The sequence below is a fragment of the Cryptomeria japonica genome, chromosome 1, assembly GCF_030272615.1.
Source record: "Cryptomeria japonica chromosome 1, Sugi_1.0, whole genome shotgun sequence".
Lineage (NCBI taxonomy): Eukaryota > Viridiplantae > Streptophyta > Pinopsida > Cupressales > Cupressaceae > Cryptomeria > Cryptomeria japonica.
Genome location: NC_081405.1, coordinates 141,606,620 through 141,624,943, shown reverse-complemented (window position 1 = coordinate 141,624,943; position 18,324 = coordinate 141,606,620). Strand labels below are relative to the sequence as shown.

The 18,324-nt window shown below is 34.9% G+C and overlaps 1 protein-coding gene across 1 annotated transcript in view; it reads left to right on the top strand.

The window, feature by feature from the left end:
• The window catches only part of LOC131027655 (glyoxylase I 4), a 53,762-nt gene extending 46,146 nt beyond the window's left edge, over window positions 1-7,616 (top strand). The window contains exon 5 of the mRNA XM_057957724.2: window positions 7,255-7,616. Coding sequence (XP_057813707.1) covers window positions 7,255-7,346 — 92 coding nt within the window. The 3' untranslated portion in view covers window positions 7,347-7,616. The remainder of the gene's footprint in view (window positions 1-7,254) is intronic.
• Window positions 7,617-18,324: the final 10,708 nt, after the last annotated feature.

Below are 18,324 nucleotides of genomic sequence, written 5' to 3'. Positions count from 1 at the left end.
TTTTGGATCTGAGAAGAGTTCCAAATGCTGACTTGTATCCATTAGCAGCTTCACTATCTCTATATGTGTAGTTCTCTTGGCAAAGAATCTTTGCGCCATAGTATTTGGGGGATAATGCATATGCAAGGAGATGCAATGGTTTATTCATCTTGTTCCACAATAATAAATGGTGTTTTCCACATATTGGAAATATGTTTCTTTGAGGTCATCCTCTTTAAGTTATTGCCTTCATTTTCTCTACCATGGAGTCAATGCTATCATAGATTTCCCCCAAACATGGCTGATTTGTATAAAAAACCTAATCATAGTCATGATAGGCTTGGTGAAACTCCAAGCATGCACGGGCCGACCAATTGTCATCTTGTATCAGTGACTTGACTTCGGCCCTCTTTGAATTTGTTTGCTTCCAAATACTCCATTGTTGGCCAATAACCATGGCACCCAATGCCTCTCACACCTTCACAAGTCGTCTTAAAACGATCATGTGATGCAAATTTGGTCTCAGCAATCTAGGATCACGTAAAACGTAAGTTAATTACACATTAAAATATAAGTAAACATCATATAAATTAAATTTAAAAATAAATTGAACAATTAAATTAAATTTACCTTCAACAATTCCCAATTCGAGAAAGTCCTAAAAATTGTTAATGTTAGAACCAGAAACATAAGACACAGAAATCTGAAACTTGGAAAATCTCACAAGAACAAGATACACATAATCTATTCTGGGAAAACCCTCCACTTGAGGATGAAAAAACCAGCCACACAAAAAATATTTTATTGAACGCACAAATTGTGTACAGAACTTAAGAGATCAAATCCTCACACACAGATGATCTCAGCTGAACATAATAATTATATCAAAAGACTGAAGATAATGCAAGGTCACAACAGCAAAGTCTTGAGCTTTTCATCAATAATCATCAAATACATTAGAATATCGATCACATTAAACTTCACATCCCTCGGCATATATATAACACATAACACGACCCGATATAGCTCACGAAGAAGAAAGACGGAAGGCCAAACATGAAAAGAAGATGTCAGTTACACAACCGACATACACAAAGAGCCAATGAACTTCAACGGATGAAATCCACGATGGAATAAATGCTGCCAGCACATACACAATACAGAGATGGAATACTTCCAGCTAATCGCCAAACAAGAAATAAGGAACAACAAAACGGAAAGACAACCATCGGAGAAATAAATAAAATCTCTTGAAGCATATGCAAACATTAACACTCCCTCTTAGCAAAGGAGATATTATTTTCTGATTTTCAAGTCATGGAGTCTCTCAACATGACAAACACAATGGCTACACCCATATTTGTAAAAAGCAACATTTTATCACGGATTCTCTCAACGTGATAGCATCATGGATTCACTCAACACAATGTTCACCATGGCTACTCCCATGAGTGGAATAAACACAAGCTCTCATCATGGAGTCACTCAACGTGATGTTGTCATGGAGTCTCTCAACATGACATCCACCATGGCTACTCCCACAGGGTGGAACAAGGGCTTTCACCTCAAACTTCTGTAGCAGAGAAGAATGCATTAACAAGGGCTTGCACCTCAAATTTCTCCATCACAGAGAAAAATGCATTACAAGGGCTTTCACCTCAAATTTCTCCATCACAAAGAAAAATCCATTAACAAAATCTTCATGATGATGTGGCTCCATGATATCAACCTTCTGGCCTCCTCGTCCAAGGTTGCCTCTAATGAAATGATAGGCTTCTTCTGAAGTTGGATGTTTGGCTCCCTCTGAAGCTGAAATGTCAAGCTACCTCTGAAGTTGAAAAGACCACGATCCTGGGACCTAGAACATGTGTAGCCTTCACCTCTTTATTGCCGGTTCCCATTGAGTTAGTCCTGTAGCTGAGTCTTATCTTCTCATAAGACTCCTCCAGCACTGTTCTCTATATTAGGAATCTTTTGGTATGCATTAAGGTTTGCTCAAATACACCACAGACTGAGTGTTCTCTCCTTTGAACAAGACAGAGATTGCAAACAATAGCAATGACAACAATGTGATAAGTGATCACAACAAATAAGCTGATAGGATGCAGATGCTAGATAATAGCAACGACACAGAGAAGCCGTGATCTTGTCCTTCCAAAACAATAAAGTGGACCTCACACGATGTGATACCCTCAGATCAGTTGCATTACAGAGATCCCGTCGTGTTTTGCAGGGCTGCTCAAGAAATCCGAAATAGCCAGAAATGAAGTCGCAGCTTAGAGAATGGCGTTGTCTTCAGAAAACATAGATCAAATAACACCAAACAATAAACAAGCAACCCTCCTAGAATCCCGAGGCCTCTTGTGAGGGAGACGGCCTCAGACTCGCTTTGATACCATGTTAATGTTAGAACCAGAAACATAAGACACAACAATCTGAAACTTAGAAAATCTCACAAGAACAAGATACACAATTTATTCTGGGAAAACCCTCCACCCGAGGGTGAAAAACCTAGCCACATAAAAAATATTTTATTGAATGCACAAATTGTGTACAAAACTTAAGAGATCAAATCCTCACACACAAATGATCTTAGCTGAACATAATAATTATATTAGAAGACTAAAGATGATGCAAGGTCACAGCAACAAAGTCTTGAGCTTTTCATCAATAATCATCAAATACATCAGAATATCGATCACATTAAACTTCACATCCCTCGGCAAATATATAACACATAACATGACCCGATATATCTCACGAAGAAGAAAGACGGAAGGCCAAACACGAAAAGAAGATGTCAGTTACACAACCGACATACACAAAGAGCCAAAGAACTTCAACGGATGAAATCCACGATGGAATAAACGCTGCCAGCACATACACAATACGGAGACGAAATACTTCCGGCTAATTGCCAAACAAGAAATAAGGAACAGCAAAATGGAAAGACAACCATTGGAGAAATAAATAAAATCTCTTGAAGCGTATGCAAACATTAACAAAAATGCCTTGTGATGTATGGTGGTTTGTCACAAACATTTGGATCTCCTCACCCTCATGGTATATAGCTTTCACCCACTCTATTTGAGTGCCAATTGCTTACATCACCAAGTTAAGGGAGTGTATGGTGCATGGTGTCCTAAAAATCTGTGCATACCTTTCCTCAACCAAAGCACCTGTAGCCCTAAAATTTTTTGCATTGTCTGCAATGACTTGGACAACATTTTCAAGACCCACCATCTGTATGGACTTAATAATATATATTAAAGGTTGGATTTTGCATTCTTTCCATCCGTCAGAAAAATTACAATCCCATTTCAATCCAAGAATCCCTAATTGGTTTGAGTGATGTATGTACTGTTGGCATTTTGATGATGTTTTGATTGTCATTGATGGACACACACTTTCTTGATGTATGAGTTATGCTCAACCGTTAATTGTTCCAATTGGTATTGTGTATTATTGAATGTATAGTCTTTAGACTATCAGTATTTTGCAGGAGATGGTTTACCGGTCACAGATTGACTGAAGATCCCAAGTGGTATGAAGACCCCAAGCGGTTCAAGGATCTCAACCGGTACGAAGGACCCAATCGGTAGTTAACTTTTGATCGGAACACTACGATATTCCAGTCTTCATTTTTGACAACCGGTAATCGGTATATTGTATTAACCGGTATATATCTGTGATGAGTTACCGACCGGTATTACTGTAATGTGTGATGAGTTATCATCCACCGACACTTTGGCGGTGTGTTTGTGCCGTGTTACCAAATGTGTCTAGATGCACTGTACCTAGGAACTTGTAGTCTAATTCTATTAGACCGACATGAAATCAGATTCTTTTATAAGGACATCATGTCTAGGGTTTGCATGTATGAGATGGAGTGTGAGATATAGAATAGAAAAGGTTATGTGCGATCATTGAAGAGAAGATTAGGTCTGTGTAAAGAGATAGAGTGTGGAGATATTGAAGACTGAAGTAATGCTGAAATTCATTAACAATGAGCTGTCAAGGATCTAATTAAGCATACTGTGCTATTAGCTAGATCATTCACTTGTTGATTACTAATATCTTCGACAAGTTTGAAACCCTTAACCGGGTAGGCCCAACAAAGCCTTTGTAAATCTTCTAACAAGGTGGTTCACAACTGTGGATCTGAAATCCTTTAACAAGGTAGTCTTTAACAAGACTTATCTCCTAACAGAGATCTAGATTTCTAACAGGATCTGTTCTGGTGAAGAACATTGTATGACCTTAACCGGTCTAGTTACTATTCTGCAGATAGTTACTTGTGAGTTTTTGCTCATCGTGGTTTTTCCCATTTGGGTTTCCACGTCAAATATCTCGTGTTATGGTGATTGTGCTTTTGTGGGTGAATGCTTTGTTTGCTATTTGGATTGCATTTATCTTAACCGGTTTATTAGTGAATCTGTTGCACCGATTATCCGCAAAACTGTTTAAAAGATTGATTACAGTTGCACCAATTATCTGCTAAACTGTTTAAAAGATTGATTACAGTATTTTTTGGTATAATAATTCACTCACCCCCCCCCCCCCCCCCCCCGCCACCCCCTCTTAGTATTCATCACGTACAAATTTTTTTCTATTGTCAATAAGGTGGTGTGCAACTTTTCATAGGACCTATGAAACTTGAAGGTGCACTATTGATGCCACCACCATTTCTCACCAATATGGTGATCTCACCAAGTTGAAAGGAATATCATTGGCATAAATGCAACATGCAATTTTTCCCTTTGCAATGTATCCTGTTTTATTTTGAAATTCCTTAACCAATTGAGTTCTTTTGTGGGAAGGAGAAGGATCTTCTTCTTGGATAGATGGCATTTCCAAAAAAGGATGTTGGGAGGCCATTACTAAATTTGTAGGTTTTCTCATTGATGTTTTTGTCAATAAAGGATAATATTTTAATTTTGCTCTCACTCGTAGCATCAGATTCTTCTTGTTCTTAGTGAATGGCGTAATTTTTTCTTTTGGCAACCCCTTCCCATGTCATGTCATGTCCCTGCCATTTTAGGAGAGACTGCAGCATTAATAAATAGATCGCTGTCTTAGAACCTTGAGAAATTCAGATCATGAAAGAGGCGGTTCTCCTAATGAGGGTCAATAGAGATTTGTTAGGTAGCAGTTCCTTGATTAAGAGCTAGGACAGTTGTTACCAAAAGTAGCGAGTTAGCTAAGGAGGAGATAACCAATAAGCAAATATATAGGATAAAATTATTATCACTTGATCTGAATATTCCAACAATGGACAGCATTATCTAAAACAGCAGTCTGTAGAGCACAAAGAATACTATCTAAACAAAGCTCAAATTCCCATCAATTCCAAGCAGATTCGATTAATGAAGGGACAACAGTTAATTTAGAAAGAACACCTTTTTTATGAAGAGAGATATCCTTAGCAAAGGTTGTATCCTTCCGTTTCGCTTAAGAGATATATAAGGAATATCTTCATATGAGAGAAGGCATTGAACAAGATCAGCAGTAGGAATTCTGAACAGAATTCAGAATTAAAACAGCCATTTAATATTACATTGCCAATTCATCAGAGATATAGGATAATTAATTATTTATTGATACTATTGATATGATGTTGGTGTCCTAGGAGGCCTCTAGATGGATGCACAGTTGTAATATTGCAAGGAGATAATGGGAAGATAAGGCAAGGCCTTACTCTTTTGGAGTTTCCCACATGTATTTCCTTCAAGATAAATCCCTTGTGTTGAGCTTCATTTTTGGGGGTGTTGCAGTTCTTTTCTTATCTCACTTCATGCATGCGACAATCTACATTAATGATAGCACTCGAGGAACTTATTTTTACGTAAAATTGATTGTTTCCATAAACAAATGCTAAAAGGACAGTCAACTAAGTTCTATTAATTTGAAATAAGATTCATGGTGCTGAATTAACTAGAATACCTATGCTAGTTGTAGAGCAAGTGGCAAAGAAGTTTATCTCCAATTGATGATGAGAAAGTTAAGAAGGGCTCTTTAAGGCCTTTCGAAAAGGAAGACAAGAGAGAAGATTGACAAAGTTCAGGTTGAACATGTGGCATTTGCAAGTCTCAATGGCCATGAGTAGGTGGCTAGAGCCACCCTTTGTGCAGTGAAAACACATTAGATTGTGGGATTTAAGCAGGAGTGCAACAATGGTATGGATGGTCATCATTTGCTTCCTTTCTAAAGATACTAGTACCTTTGTTATTGTGGGAAATTGATATGCATACCTTCATCCACTCTCAATAAAAATAGGCTTATCTCTAGAACAGATGATAAACTAGTTGCAGTACATGGTGCCTTGCATGTCTAGGATCACATGACAAGTATGTATTAAGAGACTGCAATATCACACAATGAGAAGTTGACATAGGGAAAAGAGACAGACAGATGAGGAGTCTGATGATAATTGAGCTTACTGCTCCATGCTTACTATTTTTTCATGCCTTAGATACTATCGTTATATACCATCATTTTTAGACTTGGATTCTTATTATTTTTATCATTATAATTTATGACATAAAAAATTCATAAATTCATTTTCTTATGGATGAATAAGGAGATAATTTAATCTATTATGTGTCAAATTTGTGATGTTTATGTTATTGTATCGATATTTTAAAAATCTTTACCGAGTCCAAGGGGTTGAGCTTAATTGGTTAAAATATTGGGTTCTCACTGTGGAGACCCAAGTTCGATTCTCCATAAGGACATCTAAAGTGGAATTCGAAATTGTGACTCTTGGTTTTCCATATGAAGTGGTTTCTATATAAAAGTGGATTTATAAGTAGTGATTCTATATTTGTAATCGATATTCAATTCAAAAAAAATATTTACTGATGTTTTAATGTACACTGCATGTATACTCAAGAGTATGACGGTGAGTGCCAAAAGAAAAAAACTATACATGCATTATTTTCTTTTATATAGAAATGTGAAAACATCAAATTGGATCTCTAGAACTATTAAAACTCTTGGCAGCATAAAGCATGCTAATTGGATGTGAATGGATTGGTTTTACCTCAAATCACAGCAGCAGCATTGGAACATACATCCGAGAAAGAAATGAGCTTGTTTATTATTAGGCATTCTAATTCACTCTCGATCAATTTTGCTTGGATGATCTAAAATGCATATTATTTTGTTTCCCTTGATTTCAATTGTTTCTTGACAGATGACTTTTATTTTTTACATGTTGAAAGAGTTGTATATGATCACAATTCTAGCATTCATTGTTGGTTATTGTGATATCAGGTATACCTTATACACTGAGTCGTTCTGGAAGACCAGCTATATTTGCTCGTGACCCTGATGGAAATGCTTTAGAATTTGTGCAAGTTGAGTAAGTTTGTTCAAACAAGGAAGCTGTTTATTCTATATAGAATTACAATACACCACCAGGTTTGTAATAATTTCTGTACGTTATTATAGATTTTCAAGACACGGGTTTCTCCTTGGTAACAATGCATAACCATTGTCACAAAGTAAGGAGTTAATGCATTGTGTCTTATAATACCTGATGTTGATTCCTTGGTAAGCAATTGTAAAAATTATCATATAATAGTGTGGAAGAATTGTGTACATTGAATCTATGATGAAAAGTTTTCCAACAATTATACATTTGTGTACATTATTATAGATTTCAAAGATATTGTTTTCTCCTTGGTACGAATGCATAACCATTATCACAAAATAAGGAGTTAATGCATTATATCCTAATCGTACTTGGAGTTGATTTCTGGGTAAGAAATTGTAATAATTATCATATTATAGTGTGGAAGACATCTGTATGTTGAATCTATGATGAACAGTTTTCCAACAATTATAGTCATGGTCGACTTGTGATTCGAACAGATGTTGTGAAGTTAACCCGTTGTCCCTTGTGTCTTGGAATTACATGGATGGTTACATAACGAGCTTTAAATGTAATTGCAAATTTGATAATTGCACAAATTGTTAATGAATTTGTAAAATTGCCTTCATTTCTTTTTATTTGCCTTAATATGAACAATTAACTAATCCTCAATCCAACTTCAATAAATATATATATATATTATTGCACCCAGCACCATCCAACACCCAACTGCTCCCTGACAAGATAAATGTTTTACAATAAAATTAATATGATAGTTAAAGCATTATCCAAAAAGTCGACTAATAATAACTAAAATAACATCCGCCACTCAAACACTAGCCAACAAATGGTGCTTGAACAAGAAAGAACACTAGCATGCACCCAAAAACAGCATCAAAAAATACGAACAAAAAGGGACAAATCTCTAGCACACACCCATGATTAAGTATGATGCCTTTAGCCACACCCTAGTGTATAAGGTCCTAAATCACAATTGAATTTATAAATTGACTTGCAAAAGAGAAGGAGCCAAGCTTATTTGAGGTCGTGAAAGATTTCTTGTTGTTTTTGTGTCCTAACTGGCATCCTTGAACTAAAGGATGGGACCACGAATGCATTTGAAGCTTCCAAATGACCTTTGGTGTATGCAACCATTAAATACTTTCTTTGGGTTCCATGCTATATCTTAACTCCTGTAGCTTCTTTTGAACCTACATCAACTCTTTGCTGTTGTACTAAATACCTCCAACTAAGAAGCCCTTAGAGCCTCCGCATTACTATCTCTCACAATCACATTCAGACCTTCACACAAAACTTAAGTCACCACAGTGTGATGTTGTACTAATCACTTCCAACTAAGAAGCCCTTGGAACCTCCACATTACAATCTCTCACAATCACATTCAGACCTTCACAGAAAACTTAAAGTCGCCATAGTGTAATGAAGCAAGAGTTGTAGCAACCAAAAGATACGCATGGCATTTGGCACAACCTCTATCGAATTGGAAATAAATCCTCCCTAATGGATGCTTTGGAGAAAAGAGGCCTTGCTATTCCCAAAATGTTCTTGCCAAACACGACCTTTAGAAACTCAAATATTGCCCTCTATTGACAATAAAAAATAGAATATATGCACTTGATAGAGACCCCTATGCCCAAGGATGAATCACATGAATGAACTGATTTGTGCCATTGCATCATTGTGAAACACAATAAGCACATAGTAAGAACCCACAACAAACACCTAGCAAACTAAAGCCACTTACCAAGGAAAAAATGATCCAATAGAGCATAAGACACACAACCATGTTCTCGCCAAGTATGAGCTTTAGAAACTCAAATTTTTGCCATTGGCAATTATAAATAGAATATCTTTAGAAACTCAAATTTTGCCATATATTAGCAATTAAAAATGGAACATAAGAAGTTGATAAAGACCCCTTTGCCCAAGGGTGGATCACATGACTTTACTGATTTGTGCTAACGTGTCATTGTGAAACACAATAAACGCATAATAAGTACACACAACAAACATCTATCAAACTAAAGCCACTTACTAGGAAACAAATGATCCAATAGAGCATAAAACACACACCATGGAAGCGCCATAAAAATCTAAGAGCTCACACGTGTCACTAAATTTGATGAAAATAAAAATAGAAACAACACAAATGAGTCACAAATATCCCCCATTCACTACTTTTTGAAATAATGTTAACTTCAATTCCCACGAATTGGAGCTTGAAAAGAGGACCGCATGTCCTTAATATAGTAAGGCTTGAAAAAATCCTTAAGAGGACTTGAATTTTGAATACTTTTCAAGCCCCAACCATGATACGAAGATCACTACAAGTAGTTGTCAAGGGATCTTGATCCACCTTAGAGTTGACCAAAAAATTCATTGCATAATTAGAGACCTGATGACAATGTGAGAAAACAACTTCCTTGAAATGATAACAAGGTCTAAACCTCCTCCAAAACTCTTCTAAGTTGCCAATTAGGACATGTGCCTTTCTACAACATATTAATGACCAAGAGGGAGTCCCTTTCTACCAGTAACTATTGCACACCTAATGAGGATGCTGATGCAATCCCTACAAGACCACCTCCCACGTGGGTGCAATGTTCTAGGAAGAGGAAGCCTCCCTAGAAAAAGCATCCATCTTCTGTGTGTAGAATAACATTTGCACATGCATTACCTAGATTGGTCCTTGAAGCCCCATAAAAATTAAGTTTAGTGGTACCAATTGTGGGTAAGCTAGACCATGTTATCCTTATCAACTAGTACACCTTTTCCTTCAAGAAATGAAAAGTTCTTTTTTCTTTCTAACTTATTGCAATCTCACAACTTTTATATGATAAACTAAATTGTTTTTGTATTTATCGATAGGAGCTAGATAGAAGATGTGAATGGCCACATTAAGTCTTATTATAACATTTGCTATATCTCAATAATTTATTGAAGTGATATTTTATTTCTGGTTAATTTTTATAACATAATGTATGATGGGATATTTGGTAAAAAAATATTGAAACTTGTAAAGGGTTTGAGATCCTTGTTTTCTACTTACCTTAATAAAAACCAATTTTTTTCTTAGGAAATAAGAAAATTGAATTTTGTCTAATAATATGATAAATATCATTTTTACCTATTTTATAAATTGAAATTTATCAAATTTGAAAACATGAAGCATATAAGGGGAATGAAGATAATGAAACTTTGGAAAGCATAAACTAGGATTGGAGATAATGAAGCTTTGGAATTTTTTTTTTCCATAAGAATGTTGAACACATCCAAAGCCTGAGAGGAGGGGGGCTGAATTAGTCTTAACTTAAAATTATTTTACTTCTGATTAGTAATTCATTCCCATTAATGATTAAACAAGTATAGAAAGATCTCAAAAAACACAACCATGACACCAAATTTACGTGGAAAACCACATGAGAAAAACCACGGCGAGAAGAGCAACTTGGATCTACTGTTCAAATCCAACCTCACAAAGATAACAAGATTATAATAGGTTTTTAGGGGATGATTTTTATCACGTGCAGATTAATGGAGGAATTAATATCTGTTGTGTCGTATAACAAATGTATGATGGGATATTTTATTTTTGGTTAATTTTTATAACATAATGTATGATGGGATATTTGGTAAAAAAATATTGAAACTTGTAAAGGGCTCGAGATCCTTGTTTTCTACTTACCTTAATAAAAACCAATTTTTTTTCTTAGGAAATAAGAAAATTGAATTTTGTCTAATAATATGATAAATATCATTTTTACCTATTTTATAAATTGAAATTTATCAAATTTGAAAACATGAAGCATATAAGGGGAATGAAGATAATGGAACTTTGGAAAGCATAAACTAGGATTGGAGATAATGAAGCTTTGGAATTTTTTTTTCCATAAGAATGTTGAACACATCCAAAGCCTGAGAGGAGGGGGGCTGAATTAGTCTTAACTTAAAATTAGTTTACTTCTGATTAGTAATTCATTCCCATTAATGATTAAACAACAAGTATAGAAAGAACTCAAAAAACACAACCATGACACCAAATTTATGTGGAAAACCACATGAGAAAAACAACGGTGAGAAGAGCAACTTGGATCTACTGTTCAAATCCAACCTCACAAAAGATAACAAGATTATAATAGGTTTTTATGGGATGATTTTTATCACATGCGTGGATTAATGGAGGAATTAATATCCGTTTTGTGGTATCTCTCCACACAAAATTGGAAAAGTCAGGTGTTACACAACTCTCAACACGTTCTCTGTTCACACGCAATGTGGTTTGTTTTTCATTATGGGCTCCTTTGTGCATGCATCTCTGTTCTCTTGGGATGAATTGAAGGAGCAGCTTCAAAAGTACTTCTTTGTGGGTGATAGATGGATTGGGGGCATTTTCAATAGACTTTGACATTCTTAAGGACTCGGTGGAGAGGTCATTACATTATCCCTTGGTTAATGGTATGAGATTCACATCTCCACCTCCTTTTATCAATTGGTTCAATGCAAACTCAGATCGCAGAATGGAACCTAGTTGGTCATCTACTATGATTTGCTTCATGGCTTTGTGGGAATTGCTTCTTCATGCTCAAATAGACCCTCATGGTTACCCTTAACTAACATGGTAGAAGCATGAGCTAAACGGGAAGTAGTAAATTGTGCATCACTTAAGGTGTTTAGAATACCCCCTGTTTGATTTCACAGTGAATGGTAACATATTTTGACATAAGTTTTGGACAGTGATTGAAGTGGAAAACCAACTTACATTCAGTTTTGAATGGAGATTTTGTTACTATTTTCATCATTAAGTTGCGAACAGACATAGGCCGTTTCCCAACATTTGCACCTGTCTTGCTCTGCTGGGAACAAGGTCATCCCCAACTAGGCATAAAAAGATTCATGCCCCTTCATTAGAGACTGGGACATTTTGTGAACGAAGTTGTCGCATATATGTTTTGTGCAAATTGCTTGTTCCTGGACAGGATTTTGATGATAGCTACTCTAATTGGGGATAACTAGATAAGTCCTACTTTTACCAGTAGTTATAATTTTCTTGGGTTGATTTTGGATTCTTTATCAACTCATGGTAGGAGGGTTTTGAATATTCAACCTCTTTAGTATACTATTTAATCTAGAAATGGGTAGATCTTGCATTCAGTTAAGGGTGATTTTCCCCCTCCTTGGATTACTCTTATATTCTTGTTATTGCAATTTCTTAGTTTGCTATGTCTAATATATTATAGGCTTCAGCCTTTTGCCAAAAAAAATAAAAATGGCATTTGTCAACAATACACTCTATTGATTAGGGCATGGAAGCACACATCCTTCTCTATCTCCCACACACATTTCAATTGATTTGATCTATCTTTTATATCCTCTGCAAGTCTTCAAAAGACCACTTAGGACGACTACAAGGTGGTGTATAGAGGAAATTTGTAACACCACATTAGTCGGCCACAAGACACATAACCCAATCAAAACAAGTCACAACAATTCATGTAAAAAGGATCAACTAGCCCCAAAACAATCTTACATGGTCGACACATGTTACTCCACTTGGCACATGGTACAAGCATTTGTCACAACCCTTCTAGCATGTCGAGTTGGCACTTCAAGCACTTAATACTTCAGTCCAACTGATCTAATTGATATTGGTACTAGGGAGACTTAAACATCAACATGTGGATCATGATATAAGTATTATAGGACTTGTTAAACATCTCTAAACTACCTTTTATGACTTCAACCCATTTCATGCTAGTGCAAACACCTAACTACTTGCATAGGTGAAAAATAGAGTAGAGAAGTTCACAGTATTGTCTTGACACCTTGGAAACTGAACTTGTGGTACACTAAATCATTTGAAACCTTAATAATCAATGGCTTAGATACTAGTGAACATGTCTTGAAAAATACTTGATTAAATATGCTAGCATGGTGAAGTGCGAAGCATTCCAGTATGCCCTGTGAAACACTTTACTCTACCTTAGCACTGTCTGGTACTCAATTATCTATAACTCTTTTTGCAGAGGAGGTCTTGACCTGAAACTTTAGATAATTCATGTTTCCATCTCTATAATGTTAATTTGAACCACAAGATCATATCTTGTTGTGTGGAGGAATGCGAATCCAAACACTATGTCTCTGCCTTAGAATATACTTAGTTTATGCCTTAGACAACTTTTTAGATCATACCCCTAAATGGAGTACGTAAGATTGACAAGATATCACTACAAACAACTTGAAGTCATCATAACTCTAACACATGAAGAATAAACAGTATGGATATGAACTTCAAAAGATAAGGTACAATTGTGTGCAACAAGTACTTATTCCTTGTCTTCAACATCATTGTTAATATTAAATCCTTGTTATCCATGCAACCGCAAAGATGATTAGCACCATAATGATGATATGCAAATGTCATAACTGCATTGGTCTTTAGCATTGGTCTTTACTTTAGTTGTGTCATGGGTTATCTGCACCATGCTCCATTTGTCCTCAAGTAGTTACATCAATGACAACAATCAACAATGGATTGACATCAATGAGATTATACTATTCTCTATTTGCAACAATCTCCCCCTTTATCATTGATGACATTTATTTCAAGATGTCTTCTCTACCCTTTGATATCAAGGTCAAGGGGTAAGGGATCTTTAATGTGAATAAACAACATGCCCCCTCTAACTCTATTAGTCTACTACTTACTCCGTTTGAGATGAAGATATAATGTCCTCTATTGGGATTTCCTGTATTTTGCCCTAAAATTACCAAACAAGGTATGAAGTATATTTAGGAAACACAAATTGCCAACTTTAAATCTTGATTTAGAACCTCTACCCAAGTTAGTTATCATTCTAATATCCATGAAAGATTGGAAAACAAATAATCAATAATATTATAAGGAGAATCCTAATCACCATTGCAAATTACATAATGTGCACATGGGATCCAATGAGACTTTCCTTAACAACCCATCCACATTATGGAGTTCCTTTGGAAATCATATAAGGTGCCTCAAGCCTATCCCTTTCCATCGAGCCCAAGAGCACGAAATGACACCCACAATTTGGATTCCTAGCCCCACCAAGGGTTGGCATACTTAATGGAACTCAATCCCACTTGATTCCTTACTATGTATATCCTTCTCCCCTTCAAAATGGGATGATTGATTGGATAAAGCATTAAGGAATCTTTAATATATTTAATATACATAAATGTCATAGTAGCAAGAATAGAAACATATAAATATATATTAGTAGCAATATTTTAATTACTTATCAATCCTACATATTATTAAGTGGAAGACATGATAGCAAATCAACAAGATAAATGTTCTATGCATTATGCATCATACCAAGCACCTATCAAAGTCAACTGACCATCCTTTGATTAATTCTTAAATCAGATAGATATCCAGTTTGGATCGATCAACTTGCTTATCCTATTGAGATTTTTGATATTTTGTCCTATAATTCTCAAACAAGGTATGAAGTATATTTAGGAAACACAAATTGCCAACTTTAAATCTTGATTTAGAACCCACAACCAAGTTAGTTATCATTCTAATATCCATGAAAGATTTGAAAACATATAATCAATAATATTATAAGGAGAATATTAATCACCATTGCAAATTACATAATGTTCATTTGGGATTCAATAAGACTTTCCCTAACAAACTATCCACATTATGGAGTTCCTTTGGAAATTATATAAAGTGCATTGAGCCTATCCCATTCCATCAAACCCAAGACCATGGAATGCACCCGTCATTCTAACTCTTGGCCCCATCCAAGGTTGGCATACTAAATAGAAGCCAATGATACTTGCTTCCTTACCATGTATTTTCTTCTCCCCTCAATAATGGGATGATTTGTTGTATCGAGTATTAAGGAACTTTTAATATAATTTACTACACAAAGTTTATAGTAGCAAGAATAGAAACATATAAATATATATTAGCATGAGAATTGGCTATGAAGGTAGCCACCCAAGATCTAGAGGCAATGGAAAGCACAAGAACAAGAGAGAAATAATATATGATAAGAAAAAACTGTATTCTCATCAAGATGCAAATAGGCGGATCAATTAAGTACAATGTACATGAGCTTGCTTATAAAGGCAAGGCTATAGAGACATGCGAGCACACAATCATGACATGTGGCCCAATGAGATACAAGGGTAGGTAGGGGTAGGTAGGAGAAACAATAGATAATTCCACCAATTCCATTATAAATGGATATGAAAATGTGATAACAAGATAACACCACCAAAGGTGAAATTTCTCCTACAACCATATTCCTTAGATATGCAATACCCTAAATGTCTCATGCAAATTACTATGAAATACATTATCCTAAGTCAATTTAAGTAAAGTGTAATTACACGAGACATAAATTACACCAACACCCCCCTTAAGTGCAACTTAGGGGAATGTACATTCAATCTAACAATGCAAGATGGGTCCCTGCTACTAGGTCATGTTAGGTACCTACATACAAATGTGTTACATCCCATTTGTGCCCTAGTTGTTATATGCTACTTTACGCCATGTTGTTTGTGCCCTAGTTGTTTTATGTGATACTTTCACGATGTTAATCGTGCCCTAGGTGTTTCATGTTATAATTGAGTGATGATGCCCTAGATGTTTATATTATAATTTGAGTGATGATGCCCTCGATGACATTTGTGCTCAATACATTGAAATGGTGACTTACGACTGTTAAATTGATGTTTTGATATTTAACATGATGATTTTTAAGATGTTTACTTTGTTGATAATTGATGCCCTGCTAAATGGACAAGATTAGCAAATGACAAACAACACACAAGACACAAGAAAATCATTAGTGTTAGTCAATCAAAAACTAATCTAAATAGACATATCAAGAGAGACACTAAAAACATGAAAGTATATCTAACTAATGAAGCAAATATGATGAGGCATCTCCAAATACCTCCTAACATGCTCTTAGCTCCTTCTCTCTTGTTCTTCTCCTCTCCAAGTTCCAAAATAGTGTAGCTCTTAGCAGCTTTTTGCACTATGGATGCTTATGGAGGATTGATATTGTAGTATTGTGCTCCAAATGTAAAATGAAAAGCTAATATTAAGCTATTGATACTGAAATTGATTTATTTTAACCAAAATGACAATACATGAGTTTTCTATGCTAAATGCTCTCTAAAATGTCTATAGGTTAAATGCATACAAGTTTTCAGGATCTGGATTAAGAATAAATGAGCTCTATTTATAGGAAAAATGGAGCAATGGATGGTTGAGATTGAGCAATCTCAACAAGGGTCAGGATTGAATGATTTCAAATCCATGTGAGGGCTTTCAACCCAATCCTAGGATGACAAGTGTCAATGTGAGATAGGTTGAGAGGGGAGGGAATAAGCGTTAAATGCTTGACATGACATTGGGAGTTAAAGTCAAGGTTGGTTGAATGAATAAACTCTTTATTCAAAGAATAAAGCCTTTATCCAATGGATAAACTCTTGTGCAAATGTGAAATGGATGAATATGGTCAAAACAATAAATGTTTGGGGAGACAAGTTTGAAATAACCATAAATGGTTATGTAAGAGCCATAAATGGTCATGTAAGAGCCATTAGTGGTTTTGGAAGACTTTGGGGGTTAATTTGTTGAAAACACAAAGCATTAAATGCTTTTCAAAGACTTTGGAGTCTTTGAGAAGTGACTCCATTTTGCTTAGGAATGTGACAATAATTAGGGGATGGATTAGGCTAATTAGGAAGGGGTTAGAAGAATCTAGAAGGGGATTAGATTTTGCAAGTGGATTTGGTGGGTGAGAAAAAATAGGATTTTATTAAAATAAAAATTCATTTATTTCAATAAATGTGTGCAAGTTGCATTTGTAGGAAAATGCAAGTGGGGAGGGGGGGGGATAATGATTTAAATAAATGTTTTTATTTAATTTATTTAAAAGAGGAAAAAGGGGATTTTAATTAAATAAATAGATTTTATTTATTTAATTGATTTGAATTTGATTTAATGAATTAATTAAAATAAATTGAATAATTTATTTAATTAATAGAAGAATGTTTGGAGACGAATTAATTAAATATTAATTTAATTAACTGATGGCTAGTGGATTTTTAATTAAATAAATAGCAAATATTTATTTAATTAATTTGGACAGATTTGTGTGACTACAATAATATTTTTGAAATGTCAGAGTTATGACAAGATTTTAGACTAATTGTTTGAATTGGCCAAGTTTGTGCAAGAGTTCGTCGTCCTCCGAGAAGGGAGGGGAAGTATGATTAGGTTGGGAGGTAAGGAAAAGAGAATTCATGCCATCTGGAAACCCTAACCAAAAGTGAGACAGGTCATCTCATGTTGACCATGTTATTTTCGCTAGCCTGTCATGTTAGGTAACCCTAATTGATTTGTATAGAGGTTTTAGGGTTTCATGACTCTAAGTCATCAATTGGCCTCCAAGTTAGTTGGTTATTATTATTAATTTATTTATTATTATTTTTATTATTCTTAATAATTAATTAAAAATTGCTTTGGCTCATGTTTGGTAACGTAAATATATAAATATATGAATATATTATATTAATGTTTTTGCAACGTAAGGTCCTTTTGTGCAAAGCATTGGTCGATTCTATTATGGCTATTTTAAAAATATAGCTAAGTATATATAAAAATAAATTAAAAGGGGCTTTTATATTGAGTTAATTTATTTTAAATCTTTCTTAAAGCCGCTAAATGTATAAGGTGGCAGAAAAGAAGGACATCGAATAAAACATCAATCCTATCCTAATCTCATGCATATTAATCAATGCACAATACAATGTCATCTTAATATTTTATTGGGTATGTAGTCACATAAATCTGTCCACTTAATTAAATGAATATTTAATATTTATTTGATTATTTAACCATCAATTAATGAATTAATTAAATTAATATTTAATTA